Source organism: Macaca nemestrina, chromosome 1 (genome assembly GCF_043159975.1).
Source record: "Macaca nemestrina isolate mMacNem1 chromosome 1, mMacNem.hap1, whole genome shotgun sequence".
Classification (NCBI taxonomy): Eukaryota; Metazoa; Chordata; class Mammalia; order Primates; family Cercopithecidae; genus Macaca; species Macaca nemestrina.
The window spans coordinates 97,690,066-97,705,847 of NC_092125.1; the positions used below are offsets into that span (position 1 = coordinate 97,690,066).

The 15,782-nt window shown below is 49.8% G+C and overlaps 2 protein-coding genes across 8 annotated transcripts in view; one reads left to right on the forward strand and one right to left on the reverse strand.

Annotated features, from left to right (window-relative positions):
• LOC105498226 (olfactomedin like 2B) overlaps positions 1 to 15,782 on the forward strand; it is a 45,605-nt gene that overhangs the window by 11,144 nt on the left and 18,679 nt on the right. For 5 of the 7 annotated variants that reach the window (XR_011615304.1, XR_011615302.1, XR_011615303.1 and 2 more), the window contains exons 4-6: positions 6,326 to 6,502; positions 12,453 to 12,684; positions 14,408 to 14,941. Coding sequence is in view for 3 of the 7 variants with exons in the window: in XM_011770207.3 (XP_011768509.1) it covers positions 6,326 to 6,502; positions 12,453 to 12,684; positions 14,408 to 14,941 (943 nt within the window). In the remaining 4 variants the exon portion in view is untranslated. The remainder of the gene's footprint in view (positions 1 to 6,325; positions 6,503 to 12,452; positions 12,685 to 14,407; positions 14,942 to 15,782) is intronic. The other 2 variants (XM_071082084.1, XM_011770209.3) reach the window with 2 other exon arrangements.
• LOC105498227 (activating transcription factor 6) overlaps positions 8,739 to 15,782 on the reverse strand; it is a 243,691-nt gene continuing 236,647 nt past the window's right edge. Inside the window, exon 16 of the mRNA XM_011770213.2 lies at positions 8,739 to 8,767. Within this exon, the coding sequence (XP_011768515.2) occupies positions 8,754 to 8,767 (14 nt within the window). The 3' untranslated portion in view covers positions 8,739 to 8,753. The remainder of the gene's footprint in view (positions 8,768 to 15,782) is intronic.

A 15,782-nucleotide genomic window follows, 5' to 3' on the forward strand; every position in this document is an offset into this window, starting at 1 on the left:
TTTTATTGAAGAAATGTCCCACCCCCACCTTGCTGCAGGATACTTGTAAGTGTTTATAAGTGCTTGAAATGCTTATGTACACGTGCGCCTTTGTATATGTGTGGGTGCATAGCCCATGCTCTTAAAATAGATGCATGCCTGTAAGCTTTCCATAGTGTGATTTCTGCCTTGTCCCTTCTGGTGTGTGTCTCTTTCCTTTTTCTCCAATCTACCTGCTGGAATTTGCAAACCACACCCATGAGCATAGATGGCACCAGGGAACCTTGTGTCCCAGCTGAAGCCTTTTCTCCTGATAATGTTGCCTCCAAGGAAGATTTAAGTCCACGATGGATTTACCAGACCCAGAACTGGCCTGCTCCCCAGAATGTACTGGCACAGGCATTGCTGAGGTCTTCTCCCCCACACCTGAAGCACTGGTGGCTTTTGTGTTTCTGGACTGAAAGGCATGATCAAAGAAGCATTCCTGACCCTGGTGGATATATCTTTTCACCGGCTAATAAGAAAACGTAATTTTCATCTGTGCAGACTTGGCTGTGAGTTGGGGGAGCTGTCTCTTTCCAAGCCTCCCCTTTCCTCCCACCCTCCACCCCTGTCGAGACACCCCCAGGGCTCACTCTCTCTCCTGATCAAATCTGCTCTCTCCGAGGGGTTTGCTGTAAGTCATTTCACTCTTCTTCCTCAAGTGAAGGCTGGGAGGGGGGGCACTGCTTACCCAGCCTGACTTCAGTGTCCTCATACGTGAAAAGGCAGAGGGTTGAATTTAGTGTTTCTAAGATATATTTCAGCCCGAACGCTATTTAATTCAATTTACATCTTAATATGAGTTAAAGCCAATATATTACCTCTCCTGGGGTTGTATATACTTCAAATCTAATTTGCCATTGTGGGATATAAGGTTTTCTTCTTGGCTAAAGAGACTTAGAGTGCGAGTGTCAGCCCTCCATCTGTCTGCCTAGACACAGTTTAGAGCTGCCAGGATGTGCAGGCGTGCATGGCTCGAGTGGCCCTATTTTAAGGGGTAAGGTTATCCCTAATACAGAAATTCATCACCAGAGGCTTGGGACTTCTTGCTGTGGCCTTGTTTGAATCTGGACTTCTTAAGGGCAAGTTGGGTCAAGTCATATTTGTTTCCCAGGCCCTGGTCCAGCACCTGATGTAGGACAGATGCTCCACAGCTGTTTGGTTGGATGAGTGTTCAATGGGGCAGCTGGTGGCTCCCTGAACCCAGGCCTGCCTGTCTCTCCCATCAGCTGTGGTCGGAGGGATTAGGCCACGGCCCACCCGTCCTGCCATCAGGAGCGCCGGCTGTTTCCAGCTGTTCTCTTCCCCAGCATTCTTACCAGGGGCTAGGAGACAGCTGTCAGCTGGGGTGGCTGTCCCAGGCCATCTGGTCCTAGCTGTCTCCTGGATGGTGCAAAGGGTGAGCATGGTGAGCTGATGGGAACTGCGAGCCCTCCCTCCTTGGGTCCAGTTACCCTCACACTTGCTCAGTTCACTCCCACGAGAAACTATGTCCCATATGCCCTTGGGCTTGCCATCTGGATCTTAGCCCTGTGCACATCCAGCTATCTGCCAGGGAATCCTGATGCCCACAGGACCTACCAGGCGGCCTCCTGTGCAGCCTCCTTAGATGTGGCTGTGTGCACCTGCTGTGTGACTTGGGGCCAGGGTTTGGCCCACCTGCAGTCTGGCTTCGTCTACTCCCACAGCTGTCTAACGTGTCTCTCTACAGCACACCAGCCTTGGGTACTTACCTTCCTCCCCACGCCAGCCATACCAAACCCTAGCTTCCCTTTCCTTTTCCACCTGCATATCTGCTATGGAGACCCCCAGGGTCCCTTCCACTCCAGCTTCACCCACATGCCTCAAGCCCGATTTCTGTGCCCAGCACTGTACCACATGCAGCCCCTCATCCATCTCCATGCCAAGCCTGAGTGAGGTAGGTGTCATCATTCCTTCTTTTTCCACCTGGGGCCTAGAGAGGTTTCATCCCTTGCCCTATGTGGTTATATAAGCAGGCCATGACTGTGGTGTGGGTTTACACCTGATCTCCAGAGCCAGACCCTCCCCTACACACACCCCTGTCCCTGGTTCTGGTTGTAAAAGCGAGACCACAGAGAACTGCCAGAGTTCTGCCCCATGGTCATCTTTCCCCTGGTCCCAAGGTTTTGGCTTAAGCCACTGCACAGTCTCACCCAGGCACACGCACACGTGTCTAAGAGCTGGACAAGGTCAGGATACAGTCTGTGTCCTTCATACCCATTCCACCAGTCTACACATCTGGTTGTGCCGGCCCTCTGTGGCTTGTCACAACACCAGCCATACTGACTAGGGCTGACTGATGGCTGCACCCCTAACTCCACCTGCATCCGGTTCCCCTTTGCCAAGGGTCCCTGCCTTGTTTGCACATTCTGTCCCTCTGGTGTGTGTGCATCTGGCTGAAGTCAGCAGTGGACGCCTGTTCCATCTGGCAGTGTGGCACCAGTGGACACCTGTTCCCATCAGGCACCCTCCAGTACCCAACTGCATACCAGTCCTGCACATGGCACTTGTTCTATGAACACCTCTCAGTTCCTTGGCTCTGCCTGGCCCAAGAAATCATGAGGACAAAGTTCCCAAATCTTTCATTGCCACAGTTGGCTGTGTCCAGCCTTCTGTCCCAGCCCTCTATCTATCTGCTCTTTCTCCCTCTTCCCTTCCCTCTTCTTCATTGTGCCAGGATCCTTGGCAGGGGCCATGGGTACACTTGCTTCTGCCAGATAGGTGCAATCCCCGCCTCCTCTGCCACATTGCCAGCACTGCCCACGAGCCAAGTTGCACACACCATAAATGTCATGGTTGCAGCTGTCCCAGGGGGGAAAGCCTGAGGCATGAGATCATGGGGTTCACCTATCCCCCAGGGCAGAATCGAGGGTACCCTATGCAGGTGGCATCCCCTGCATCTCCTGAGAATTGCCTCACCAAAGGCCTTTGGTGTGAGGAGCGCAGAGTCCCAGGGAGAGGTGGGGAGCTCTTGAGGGTCAGCACCCCCAGGTTAGAGGTGGCTGATTGGGGGTGGCCAAGGAGGGGCAGCTGTGGCTGCTGCCCTGGGGGACACCAGCTGGCTCAGCCCTGCAGGCCAATGGGGTGATGCCACCGCCAGCCTCTTGTTTATTCAGGCGGCTGGCGGGCTTTGCCATTCCCGTGAGGGGAATAAACTGTACTACTCCTCTGGGTTCTCAGGGCAGGCTTGCCTAAAACTCTCCTCTGTGGAAATGCAGAATAACAACTCCTCACTGACACCCGAAAGGGGATGGGAGACTATAAACCAATGTGAAGGGGGGCTCCCTAGGGCCCTAGAAACCCCAAGACCTGGGGGGGTGCCCTTTGCCTCACAGTGAGCGTGCCACACCCACTGATGCACGGTGTTTAGGAATCTAGTGAGATCTTCTGTCAAATAATAAGGATGCTTAGGCCCAGCCAGCCAGTCCACCCAGAGGTATCAGCGCCTTTAGTAGAGTCCTGGGGCCAGTGGTGGGCTGCAGGTGTGGACACTCCTTAGTCCGCTCCTCAGAGAAACCTATCAACCTGACCCAGGAGTCAGTGCCTGCATCTGTCACATCACCCTGGCAGAGTTTCTCAGAGCACTTTTCACTCGTTGACATTTTCTTGTCTATTTCTTTGTCTATTGCCTATTTACCCCTCATGGAGGGTGACCTTCACCAGGGCAGGATCCCAGTGGCCTTGCTCACCCTTGAACCCTCAGTGCAGCACTGAGCACATGAACGCCTTAATGAAAAGGTAACACATTGAATCCCTGCACTTGCTGGGCTTGGTGATCTGTCTTAGGCTGTGAGAGCTACAGGAAAGGCATCCACAGGTGTTGCTCTCAGCAGGTGCTGATGGATTACAGAAATGCTTGAACCCCACTAAGGGGCCAGGAACTTTTCCCATCAGTCCCAGAAGGAACTCAGCTCCTATAAAACAGACCTTCTCACACATTTCTGTCCACTTTTCAAGCAGCTGTGCCCCAAGCTTTCTCCACTTAAGGCGGTGCTTCTCAAACTTTAATGTGTACACAGAGCGTCTGGGGATCTTGTTAAAATACAGATTCTGATTTGGCAGGTCTGCGCGGGCCTGGGAATCTGCATTTCTGACAAGCTCCTGTGTGATGCTGATGCTGCTGAACTCTGCACCACACTTTGAATAGTGAGGATTTATGAGAGTCCAACATTTCTGTATTTCTCAGCATCTATGCATATCCTGTCATGTATCCTGAACCCAAACTGCAAGTATTCTCTGGCTTTTGGGCATGCTTGGTGCTGCTGAGAGCTGTATGTGTGCCAGGATCCTCTCCTGGTGTTCTTAGTGATCCAACCGGTGAGCTGAAGGAGCAAGAGCTAGGAGACCGGGTGCTGGTTCCACTCTGTCACTTTTTGGTAGTGACCTTGAGCAAGTCACGTTCTTGCTCTGGGCCTCAGGTTCCTCTTTGTGAAAGGAAAGGTTAGGCATGAGTTCTTGGGTCCATTCCAGCTGTAACATCCTATGAAAAATAACAGCCACTTAGTCCGGTATGTTTCATGCACATCCATATATATTAACTCACTTAATTCTCCTAACAACCTATAGGAAAAGTGCTAGTACTATCCCCATTTTACAGATGGGAAACTGAAGCAGAGGTGTTTCAGTAATGTGCCTGAGATCTCAGATCTAGCAATAACAGCATGGAGGGGTGAACCAGTTTCCTTCAAAACCCATGCTCTTACCCATTACACTTGACCTCCTGATAGATAACACCTATCAGGAGTGACTGTGCACCCAGGAAGATCACTCATTCTGGGCGTTCTTAAAACAAGACCTCTTTCTCATGGAATTTAGCTCTCACAGTTAATTCTGTGCAATTTAGAGAGGCTGGCTTAGCCTAAGTGCCATGGAACACACTGAGCCCTTCCAGCGCTCAGGATCTGGCATGCAATGAAATGCCATAAGAATGGCATGGCTGATGGTTCGGGAGCCAGGTTCATTTAACAAGCACCTATTGGGCTTCTCTGGGCAGCCCCTGTAGGAGCCCCTGAAGCCGCGGTGTCTGGGTGTCACTGCCTGGATATACCCACGTCCCCTGGTTCTGCACCACTGGGACTTTCCTCTAGGATGTTAGTAGCATCCCACCAGGCTGCAGAGCTGTGCCTGGCAATGTCAGCTTTTACACTTCCTGTGTCTGTTAGGTAAAGAAAGATAGAAAGCAAACACATCCTGTATTTTACGTTGTTGCTTCCTCAACCTCATAAACAGGGCCCAACGGAGGACATCACATTTAAAAATGTAGCTGCTCATGGAAACTTTAGTATGAGGGCCAAAGTTGGATCTCAATGTAGTCAAATCTCTTTAAAAATAACTAGAGGAGAAGGGACACCTCTAAGGCTGTCGACAACTTTCCTTGATTTAAATCCCATTCAGTGTTCACCTTCTCTAGGAAGTTACCTGGGACGCCTCCACTCTCCTCTTGCTCTGAACTCAGGAACCCTCACATTTGGCATTTACAGAACTTGACATGGTTTGTCCGTCTCTAGTTATAGTTGACATCTCTCCCACCCCACCCAGGTCCAGAACCCCAAGGATACTTAAAGCCTTTCTTTCTGTAGCACTACACTTAGACACTCAAGAGGTACTCACCAGTGTTGGTTGACTGAAATGTAGCCTTGACCCTCTCTAGTATGAACCAGGTCTGGAGCATGGCTAATTTGCCAAGTGAGGGGTCATTTAGTGAAACTGTTTTTATGGGTAAATAGGAAAGTTTGAAGTGGGCCTATCAATTTTCTATGTAAGTGATGTTTTTAAAGTACCAGGGAATGGTTTGTGCTCATTAAAAAGGCGGAGTAGTTTTGTTGCTGTTGTTCGTTTGTTTGTTTGGCCACCTCTTCCAAAATTGCTTAGAAAGCCCCTCTTTCATTAACTGAGCTACTGGTTCACATGTATGGGATGCGAGTGAATGGAATTCTTTAATGTTCTTCAACACTGAGTAAGGGTGGACTATATACAAAGGACAGAAAAAGAGCCTGGTGTCCTGGTGGCCCAGAGACTTGGCAATGTTGTTAATAGAAAAGCTATGGTAGTTTGGGCAATATTTCCTGTAGTTGGATATCCCAGGGCTGAACTGGAAATACTGCCAGGGGACTTGGTACCAGTGCTCAGCCCAAGGCTGGGCACACTCTCTAGCCCCAATCATTTGTTGGATGAATTCTCAGCCTGTCTGTTGTGTCTATGTGCTCTGAGTGAAGATGGCTGCTAGCTGCCTCCTGCTTGTCTTCGGGTGCTTTAATGGATCATCTTTTTTTTTCCTTCTCAGGAAGTTTCTAAAAACCTCACCAAGGAAAACGAACAAATCAAAGAGGACATGGAAGAAATTCAAACTGAGATAAATAAGCGAGGCAAAGAAAACTGCTCTGAAAACATCCTAGACAGCATGCCAGACATCCGCTCAGCCCTGCAGAGGGATGCGGCGGCAGCCTACGCCCACCCAGAGGTACAGCCCCAGCCTCCAAGGGCCTCTGATCACAAGCCCTGGAAGCGTGATACCAGCATCTCTCCCTGCATAGAACTTTTCAGGCTTCAGACTTTTAACAGAGATGAGCTCGTTTCATCCATACAATAGTTCTGCAGGTTCTGTAGATTTGATGAGCAGTTGACCCCATTTTACTTCACACTGAAGCCCAGAGAGGTTCAGCAAGTATTGAAGCCAGGACTGAAATCTGAGTCTGAGTCCCAGCCCCTATTTTTTTTCACAATCTTATGTCCCACCTTTGTGAACATCTCTTGTGTTTGTAAATAGGGAAGATATGCATGCTGGCTTGTCTGGGACCATCCTGGTTTATTCCTGCTGTCATAGCTTTTTTTTTTTTTTTTTTTTTTTTTTTTTTTTTTTTTTTAGAGACAGGTTCCAGCTCTGTCACCAAGGCTGGAGTGCAGTGTTGTGATCATAGCTCACTGCAGCCTCAAATTCCTGGGCTCAAGTGATCCTCCTGCCTCAGCCTCCTGATTAGCTAGGACCACAGGCACATGCTACCATGCCTGGTAATAAAAATTCGTTACTTTTTGTTTTTTGTAAATATGGGGTCTTGCTATGTAGTTTTTGTAAATATGGCTGGTCTGGAACTCTTGGCCACAAGCAATCCTCCTGCATCAGCCTCCCAAATCACCACGATGACAGGCGTGAGCCACCGTACCTGGCCCTGGCATGGTTATTAATAGCACCCTCTTTTACTCTCAAAAATGCCCCAGTTTGGAAACAAATTATATTTCCTCCCTCCTCATTTATAGGGGACTTTGTAATTTACTACATATTTTCATCCTTATACCATGTGCCTATCATCACAGCCCTAGAAAAGCAGGCCGGACAGAGATCAATATCCTCATTTTACAGATAAGGAAACAGATCCAGCTGTGGGCATGGTCTCCCTCTCTCAGTTGGGAAGTGGTGGCAAAGGGTCTCAACCCTCTGTTTCTTCCTACCCAATTGTGTTCCTAGCACAAAGTTACCCATGATTGGAACACTGTCTAATGTGATTTGAGTGATACCGAAAGACCTGCTTGCTTAAAAATGCCTCCCCATTTGGTGCCTGTTTCTTTTGGTTCCAATTACTACTAAGTTATGTTTATGTACTAATGGTTAAATGCTGCCATTTAATGTATTGGGTTATTTACTGAATTGTTGTGCAAGAAATAGGCATAAATTTGGGAGATAGTCCAAAAGGAAGAGGAAACAGGTAAGTTTTGGTGGCAGGACTTGAAGAGTCCTATTAGCAAGGCACACTATTAGCAAGATGGGTCTGGATCAGGTATTGTAAAAGGGGTCATTGGGCAGCCAGGGGATGGTAGCATTTAAGAGAGACTTCGCTGATTTTAACTGGTTACCAGGGGTTGATGGTAGATGGCAGAGATGTGACACACTGGTGTCTGGGGGGTGGGTTCCAGGTGGGCCATTGAGGGATCTCCTCAGCTTCGGGGAGTCGTTCTGAGTGTGGATTGAGCAGGGCCTGGGACAGCTGGAGCCCCGGAGCTGGTTTCTCTGTATGCTGTGACGTGAAGAACTTTTGGGAAGCATTGCTGTGCAGAACAGTGTTGCCTGGGCCATTAAGGGTTTAGATAAGAAAGAAAGGAAGGCTGGGTATGTGGGCTTGAAACTCTTGGGTAGTTCATCAAAGGGTGCCAGGCAGGCAGCAGCTGGGTTTGGGGATCTTAGGCCCACGTGTTCCAAAGGCAGGACTGGAGGCAGATTGGGGCTTTTGAGGCAACAAGCCCTGAAAAGAGTATGGTGCCTCCACCCTCCCCAATATGTAACTCAAAATAAAAATTCCAAACCATAAAATAGATATAAAAAAGGTCGATAATTTTCTAGCTTTGCCCATGATGACTACTTTGGTGCTTTTTTGGAAATATCATATTTCTTCAAAAATTATTTTGATTCTCATTTTTGGGTGTACCTGACATGCTGGCTACTGAGCAAGTGTTTAGTCTGCTTGGTGGGTCATCTCTGAGTGGGTCTGAGCTCATAAACCAAGGAGCCAGAAAACATTTGGGCTGGAAGGGAACTTGATGGCTCCCACTCATTACAGCTGGGCGCAGTGTCTCTTATCTCAGCCCACCTGGCATCAGCGGCCCAGCTGCCCAACGGAGCCAGACGTCCCTTTCCTGCTCTGGCTTCCAGTTTCCCAGTCGGCTGAGCTTAAGAATGCATCTGTCGTCTTGATGACACATTATGTGGTATGTTCGGGAACTCAGTTCAGAATTCCTGAGGGCAAACAGCAAAAACCAAATCAAACACACCAAACCCTTTTTCTCCTTGCTCAGCAAAGTCCCTTCCCCTCCTGCAGTCCCCATTCATCACGCTGCTGAAGTTAGCACAATCCTTCCCCACAAGGACGGTGGGGCAGAAAGGGGAAGTGGTGCAGGAGGCCCCAAGGCAGGATCTTGCCATCCCTCTGTTTAGTGAACCCCATGCCAAAAAGCGGGTGGAAGGGGCACTGGGTTTGGTTGTTTATTTTTAGGGTTCCTGTAGATTATGTCAGAGCTTTCTTGGAATGGTAAGTGGTAATTTGTTGAGGGCTTCTCTCTAAGATGGTCCTTGCCTGAGGGGTTGGCATGGGGCTCTGGGGGCAGGGTTGGGAATGGAGAGAGCAGGGTGAGAGTGGAGAGAGCAAGGTGGGAGTGGGAACATTCGACTCCAGGAGCTGAAGTCATACAACAGACTCTTGGATTCATAGAGAAAGGAAATTGAAGCTTGGAGGGGGCCGCTGCCACCCAGCGCAGCCTGTCGCCAGTGGATCCGAGGAAATTATATGTTCTCTGGCAAGGGCTGTCCATGGTCTTGCTCCATCTCCTTGGTTGGGAGAAAGCACTGCAGTTCCCACCCTTCCCTGAGAGCCTGGAATTAAAGACAGTTCCTGGGGTTTGTGGCGAAGAAATGACAACCTGCTTTTGCAATGCAGAGGGAGACCAGGGTCCAGTAATTAGATGCGCTTCAGTGTCTGAGTCATGGGCTGTGGCCAGGGTCTCCTGACAGCCTGCCGAGCAGCTCTTCCTAATGGGAAATGAGGGATCTCCCAAGTCTGCTGGGTGGGAGCCAGACCACGACCCGGAGGACTAGGGGAGGCAGGCAAGTTTTTGGATGGCAGGCGAGTTAGTCCTGTGGTCACAGCTGCAGGCAGAGGCTTAATGGAAGGAAGAGGCAGGCTCTGAGGGCAGGCAGCCTGGGGCTGACCTGAGTTGTGTGACTTGAGAACTGCCCTTCTCAGCCACTGAACTGATTGACTTTCAACCAAATTGCTGAACGACTCTGAGCCTCTGTTTCCTCATCTGTAAAATGTGGATGATGGTATCTACTTTCCCCATTGTTGTAAGGGTTAAAAATAATACAAAGGACATGGCCATAATAGGTATCCATTAAAATATCATCTCCACCAACCAGATACCCGCTACAGCTCAGGTGGAGGTTACATCACCAGCAAGAACAGAGAATTGAGGGAGGGGCAAGGAGCAGGAGTAGGGGCTGCCCCAGGCACAGCCGGGCAAGTTGGCCTGTTTCCTCTGGGCAGACAGGGGAGGCTGGCAGAAGGGTGTCCCCTGCCTTTCAGGAGTCGGTCACCACTGTGTGCTAGGGAGAGAGATATACACAACCCCATCGGTTGTGCCATCCAGAACTCTCTTGTCATGAGAAAACAGGCACAGGCTTGGGGGTGTCCTTGGGGGTAATGAGGACTCAAGGCTTTTTCCAGGCCAAATTGTAAAGATCAAAGCAAGAGCTTGGTTTGCTTCTTCCTGTGCAAAAGGAGCACATTGGCCATGGTGGCCGGGTTCCTACAGCCAACACGGAGTGGCTAAAGGCCCTGCCCTGCCTCGGGGCACTGGGCATCTAGGAACACAGGTTTTGTTTCCACATGGGCTCTGCTCTCTGGTTGGCTTCCACCAGGCCTAGAATTACAAGATTAAAGGGAACTCAGTCACCTCCCCCTGGTTGAGAAGGGACCTCATGGTTTAGGGGGCTGCAGGAAGCTGCATCTTCATTATTCAGCCACTGGAGTCCTGGGGAGAGCAGGGCTGGGCCACACTCCTCTCAGGCTTCCACACTTCTCTAATGGAGCCACCAAAGCAGCTGGACCCACCTGTGGGGTGGCCCTGACTTTGAACACAGTCAGTTCACAGGTCGTATGCCCAAGGTCCTTTGCTTTCAAAGGTGGGTGATTATAATCCTGGACAGGGAATCTGACTGGACAGACCGACACAGCACCAGAGATCTTGCCACACTGTGGACACAGGGGCTCCTCCTTGGGCAGCAGCTCTATGGAGGACAGAGTGGTCCATCTACACGATCAGAGCTGTCATGGGGCACTCTCACAGCGCCATCCAGATGCCCAGTCACCGGGCCATGTGAGCATCATTTGTTTTGACAAAATCAAATGCCAAGTAGTTACCAATGTAGACAATTCTTTGGGATTTGTTATGATTCAGAAATTCAATTTAACAAATATTAGGGAGCCTCCATCCAGGGGAGTCAAAGATGAACAAGAAATGGTCTTTCTTCTTTCAGATTCCCATAGTCTGCAGAGATAGCAACATCCCTAAATAGTGCCTGTGGAAAGCAGGCTAGGAGAGGTGCTACAGCAGAAGCACAGACTTGTATTCTTTAGGACTTGTGTTTGGCTTGGGTAAGAGACCCAAATACAGTGCCTTAAACAATAGAAATATTTGTTGTTCTTTCACGTAAAAGAAACTCTGGAGGCAGGCAGTCCAGGGCTGGCATGATTAGCTCCAAGATGTTGTTGGTGACTTTCATCCTCAAAATCCCCTCATGATCACAAGATGGCTGCTCAGCTCCAGCCATTCTGTCCACATTTCAGTCCAGAGAAATGAGGAAGAGAGCAAAAGACGCCTCCCAGCTGAATCAGCCCCCCTTATACAGAACTTTTCCAAATGCACATCCCATCAACTTCTTCCTATACCCCACTGGCCAGAATTCAGTCCCATGCCCACTCCCATAAAACCAGGTCTTCATTAGTAAGGAACAAGAGGGCAGGGAATTTGGGTAATCAATGAGAAATCTCTGCCATAAAGCACAAAATGAGGCTTGGGGAAGATTGATTAATTCTGAATTAGAAGGTCCAGGAGTATTTCCTTGGGGACCTGAAATTTTAGCTGGGCCTTGAGAAGTAGATATATGGGAGAAGGAGGTATAATGGTTTTCCAGGCAGAGAAAATAGGCTGAACATAGATCCAGTGGCTCAGGAGAGCCAAGAGTTTCAGTAGTCAGCCAAGTGACTGGAGTACCTAAGGCATGGGGTGCAGGGCACGCAACAAGAGAGAAGAATGCTGAGCTAGATCAAGATCAGTTTTACTTTGGACTTTATTCTGTACGCAGGAGGAAGGGTTTGGGGGCTGGGGTGACATGTGTTTTAGGAAGTCCATTCTGATTGCTGTAACAAGCTTCACCCTGAGGCAGTGTGCATCCTGGTCCTTGGGCTTCATGTCCCAGCCCAGGCATCCTTCCCCTCACATGGATCTCACCCAAAACAACTTATACCGGATCTAAGTCACCCAGTATCCCTAGGCCAGAGCCAAGAGGAGGACTGAATTCTCTGGGCAGTATGCGTCAAGTATAGAGATGTTGATTCTGGAACCAGACATCCTGGCTTCAATCTGCCTTACCACTTACCTGTTGTGGGACTGTGGGAAATTTATATAACCTCTCTGTGCCTCAGTTTCCTGAAATGTAAATGATCATGATAAAAATAGGTCCTACCTCATGGAACTGATGAGAAGATTAAATTAGTTGACATATGTAAACGTATAAAGCACTTAGAACAGTGCTTGGCTCTTCGGAAGTGTTGCTGTTATTAGCACAGCCTTGGCTCCAGCCTTGCCCCCACCTGCCCACTGCCTCTCTGACCAGTGACCTGACCTTCCCTTGTGTCCCCTCTGAGGAGCAGTATGAAGAGCGGTTTCTGCAGGAAGAAACCGTGTCCCAGCAGATCAACTCCATCGAGCTTCTGCAGAAGCAACCCCTGGCTCCGCCTGAGGTGGTGAGGTCACAGCGGCCCCTGCAGAGGCAGGTCCACCTGAGAGGCCGGCCGGCCTCCCAGCCCACCGTCATCCGGGGCATCACCTACTATAAAGCCAAGGTCTCTGAAGAAGAGAATGACATTGAAGAGCAGCGTGAGTTGGGGTCAACATGGTAGCCCCAGAGGCAGGGCAGGGAGGGAGTCACCATTTGGACCATGGGGGGCTGGACTTCCTGGGAGCCATATGCCCCTCCTGCATTCTGATTATTGCTGTGGCCCTGTTATCCAGCGCTGTCACTGCATTTCCTCACAGCTCGCTGAGTGGCCTTGGGCAAGTCACTTAACTTCTCGGGGCTTGAAGAAGACCATATGGCAGAGCGTGGCTGGGCTGGAAGGGACTTCAATGCCCTCCAGTCCAGTCCTCCCCGTTTGCAGTGAGGAAACTGAGGCTTGGGGGCACTGACTGGCTTAGAGCCACAAGCCACTTTTTCCTCCCTCCAGGGGCCCTGAGGTTCCTGTCTGAGTCTCCAGGACCTCCCCTTCGATCTCTGTCCTTCATTTTTCATGGAAGAGAGACAACCCCTTTTCACATCACCTTTACCTTGGTTCCTTAGGCTTCTTCCTCTTCCTGTGCTCCTCCTCGCCTCTTCCTCCTCCTCTTCTCTTCTTTCTTTTCCTTGCCCAGCACTCCCAGCAGGCCCCAGCTCTTCCCCTCTCCCCTGTGTGTCTGAGCGGGTCCTTCCCCATCAGGGCTGATGCAGCAGCCTCCTGTCTGTCTCCTTGCTTCTGCCTTTGCCTCCACTATGTTTATTCTCCACCCAGTAGCTGGCATCATCATTTTGCCCATGTTTAACTGTGCTTTTTGGTCTTTTTTGTGTGTGTGTTGTTGATTTGTGGGAGTTTTTTACATATTCTGATTACAAGTTCTTTGCCATCATATGTATTGCAAGTATTTTATCCCTACCTATGGCATGCATTTTTAGTTCCTTAATGGTGTTTTTGATGAGCACATGAAGTCTATTTTACCAATTATTTCTTTTGTGGTTAGAGCTCTTTGTGTCCTCTGTAAGAAATGTTTGCCTCTCCATGTTCCATCTCTGTTCAAAATCCTGCAGCCTCCCCCATTTCATGTCTCCACACACAGCCTGTAGTCATGCATGCCCAGTGCCTGTCCTCGCTCTGACCTCACTTCTGCTTCAGTCACGCTGGCCACCTCGCTGCTCCTGGGCCACTGCACACATGTCCTGCCTCAGGGCCTTTGCTCTGTGGTTAATCACCCCTGGAATCTTTGTGCCTGATGGCTGCTCAACTGACTCCTTCACCTCCTCCAGGCATCTGCTCATCTCCCTAGCTCAGTGAGTCTCATCCTCACCACTTTATTCTTCTCTGCAAGTTTCCCTTCCCTTCTAGCTTTTTTGACCCTCTTTACCCTACTTTTTGTTCCCCATAGCACCTTCAATTGCACAATCCTGTCTATTATTTAGCGTCTCCACCACTAAATAGAAGCTCCATGAGGTCAAGGATCCTTGTTTTGCTCGCTATTGTTATCCATACTCCATAAACATGTGTTGGATGGATGGATTAGATGACTCACTTACTCCCAGCCATCAGGGTTTAGGACCCCGATGCGTCCTGCCAGTGAGTCCTGGGGGGAGCATGGCTGCAGTGAATTCAGAGAAACCTCCTGGAAATTCAACGTCCTTCCACCTGTGCTCCTGTCCACGTTCTTCTGAAATCCCAGCCAGGCCCCCTCTCTAAGTCAGGCCATCGTGTTAAGGAAAGGCACCCTGTAATTCACCTGCCCATTGCCATGTGCTCTTGTCATCTGTAGCTTGTTTCTCTCCCGTGCCACAGTGAACCTTGTGTTTGTTTCACAGAAGATGAGTTTTTCAGCGGTGACAATGGAGTGGATTTGCTGATTGAAGATCAGCTCCTGAGACACAATGACCTGATGGCCAGTGCCACCCAGAGGCCCACAGCCACCCATCAGGGACACAGCACTGCTGTGACAACTGACCTGAACGCTCGGATCGTACCCTGGTCCTCGGCCCTGCCAGACCCCTCAACCTCAGCTCCTAGCATTGCCAACCGTGCCTCAGTGGAACCACTCTCAGCAACACTCCAAACAACCTCAGTGTCTCCAGATCCCACGAGGGAGTCAGTCCTGCAGCCTTCTCCTCAGGTACCAGCCACCACCGTGGCCCACACAGCCACCCAGCAACCAGCAGCCCCGGCTCCTCCGGCAGCGTCTCCCAGGGAGGCATTGATGGAAGCTGTGCACACAGTCCCAGTGCCTCCCACCACAGTCAGAACAGACTCGCTGGGGAAAGATGCTCCTGCTGGGCAGGGAACAACCCCTGCCAGCCCCACGCTGAGCCCCGAAGAAGAAGATGACATCCGGAATGTCATAGGTAAGTTCATTGTACCTGGCCTTGGTCTCCTGATCAGCTCAGGTAAAAGGCTGAGTCTGGAAATATGTTGAAAGGAGACGGAGGGACCAGATGGTCAAAGTTCTTTATGGCAAATGGAGTGACGCCTTTGACCACCGATTAGCTTTAACATCTAGGGTTTATGTATTGAAACTGCGCCAGTGGCGAGAGTGGGACTCTTTTTCCTAAAATAGATATATAAATTAATGGAGCCAAGATTTGGCTTCAGGAGTCAGTTTTATAAATATTTGTTGAGGGCGTTCCATACATGAGGCTTTGTGATGGCTATTGGGGTATCCAGTGATTAATAAGTGAATTTTTCTGTGGTAAGTTTAGCAAGTCATAAAAGAACAAAGGGTTTTTACTGGGGGAAAAGGCTCAGATTTGTAGCAGAGGGAGAGCCGGGGAATAGCCAGTGCAATGGGCCTCAGTGCAAAATCATGAACCCCACTCGTGGAGAGCATAGAAACATCATGGCACCATGTGACAAGTGCTGTAGCAGAGGAATGGAGAAACAGAGGAAAGAAAGAAGGAATATTAGCTTGACCTGGCTGCCAGGAAGGCTGGGGAAACTTATCTAAGGAGGTGTCATTTGAGCTGAGATTCGAAGGATGAATAGGAGTTTTCTTTTTTGAGACAGAGTCTCGCTCTGTCACCCAGGCTGGAGTACAGTGGTGCGATCTTGGCTCTTTGCAAGCTCCGCCTCCTGGGTTCACACCGTTCTCCTGCCTCAGCCTCCTGAGTAGCTGGGACTACAGGCACCTGCCACCATGCCCAGCTAATTTTTTGTACTTTTAGTAGAGAAGGGGTTTCACCGTGTTAG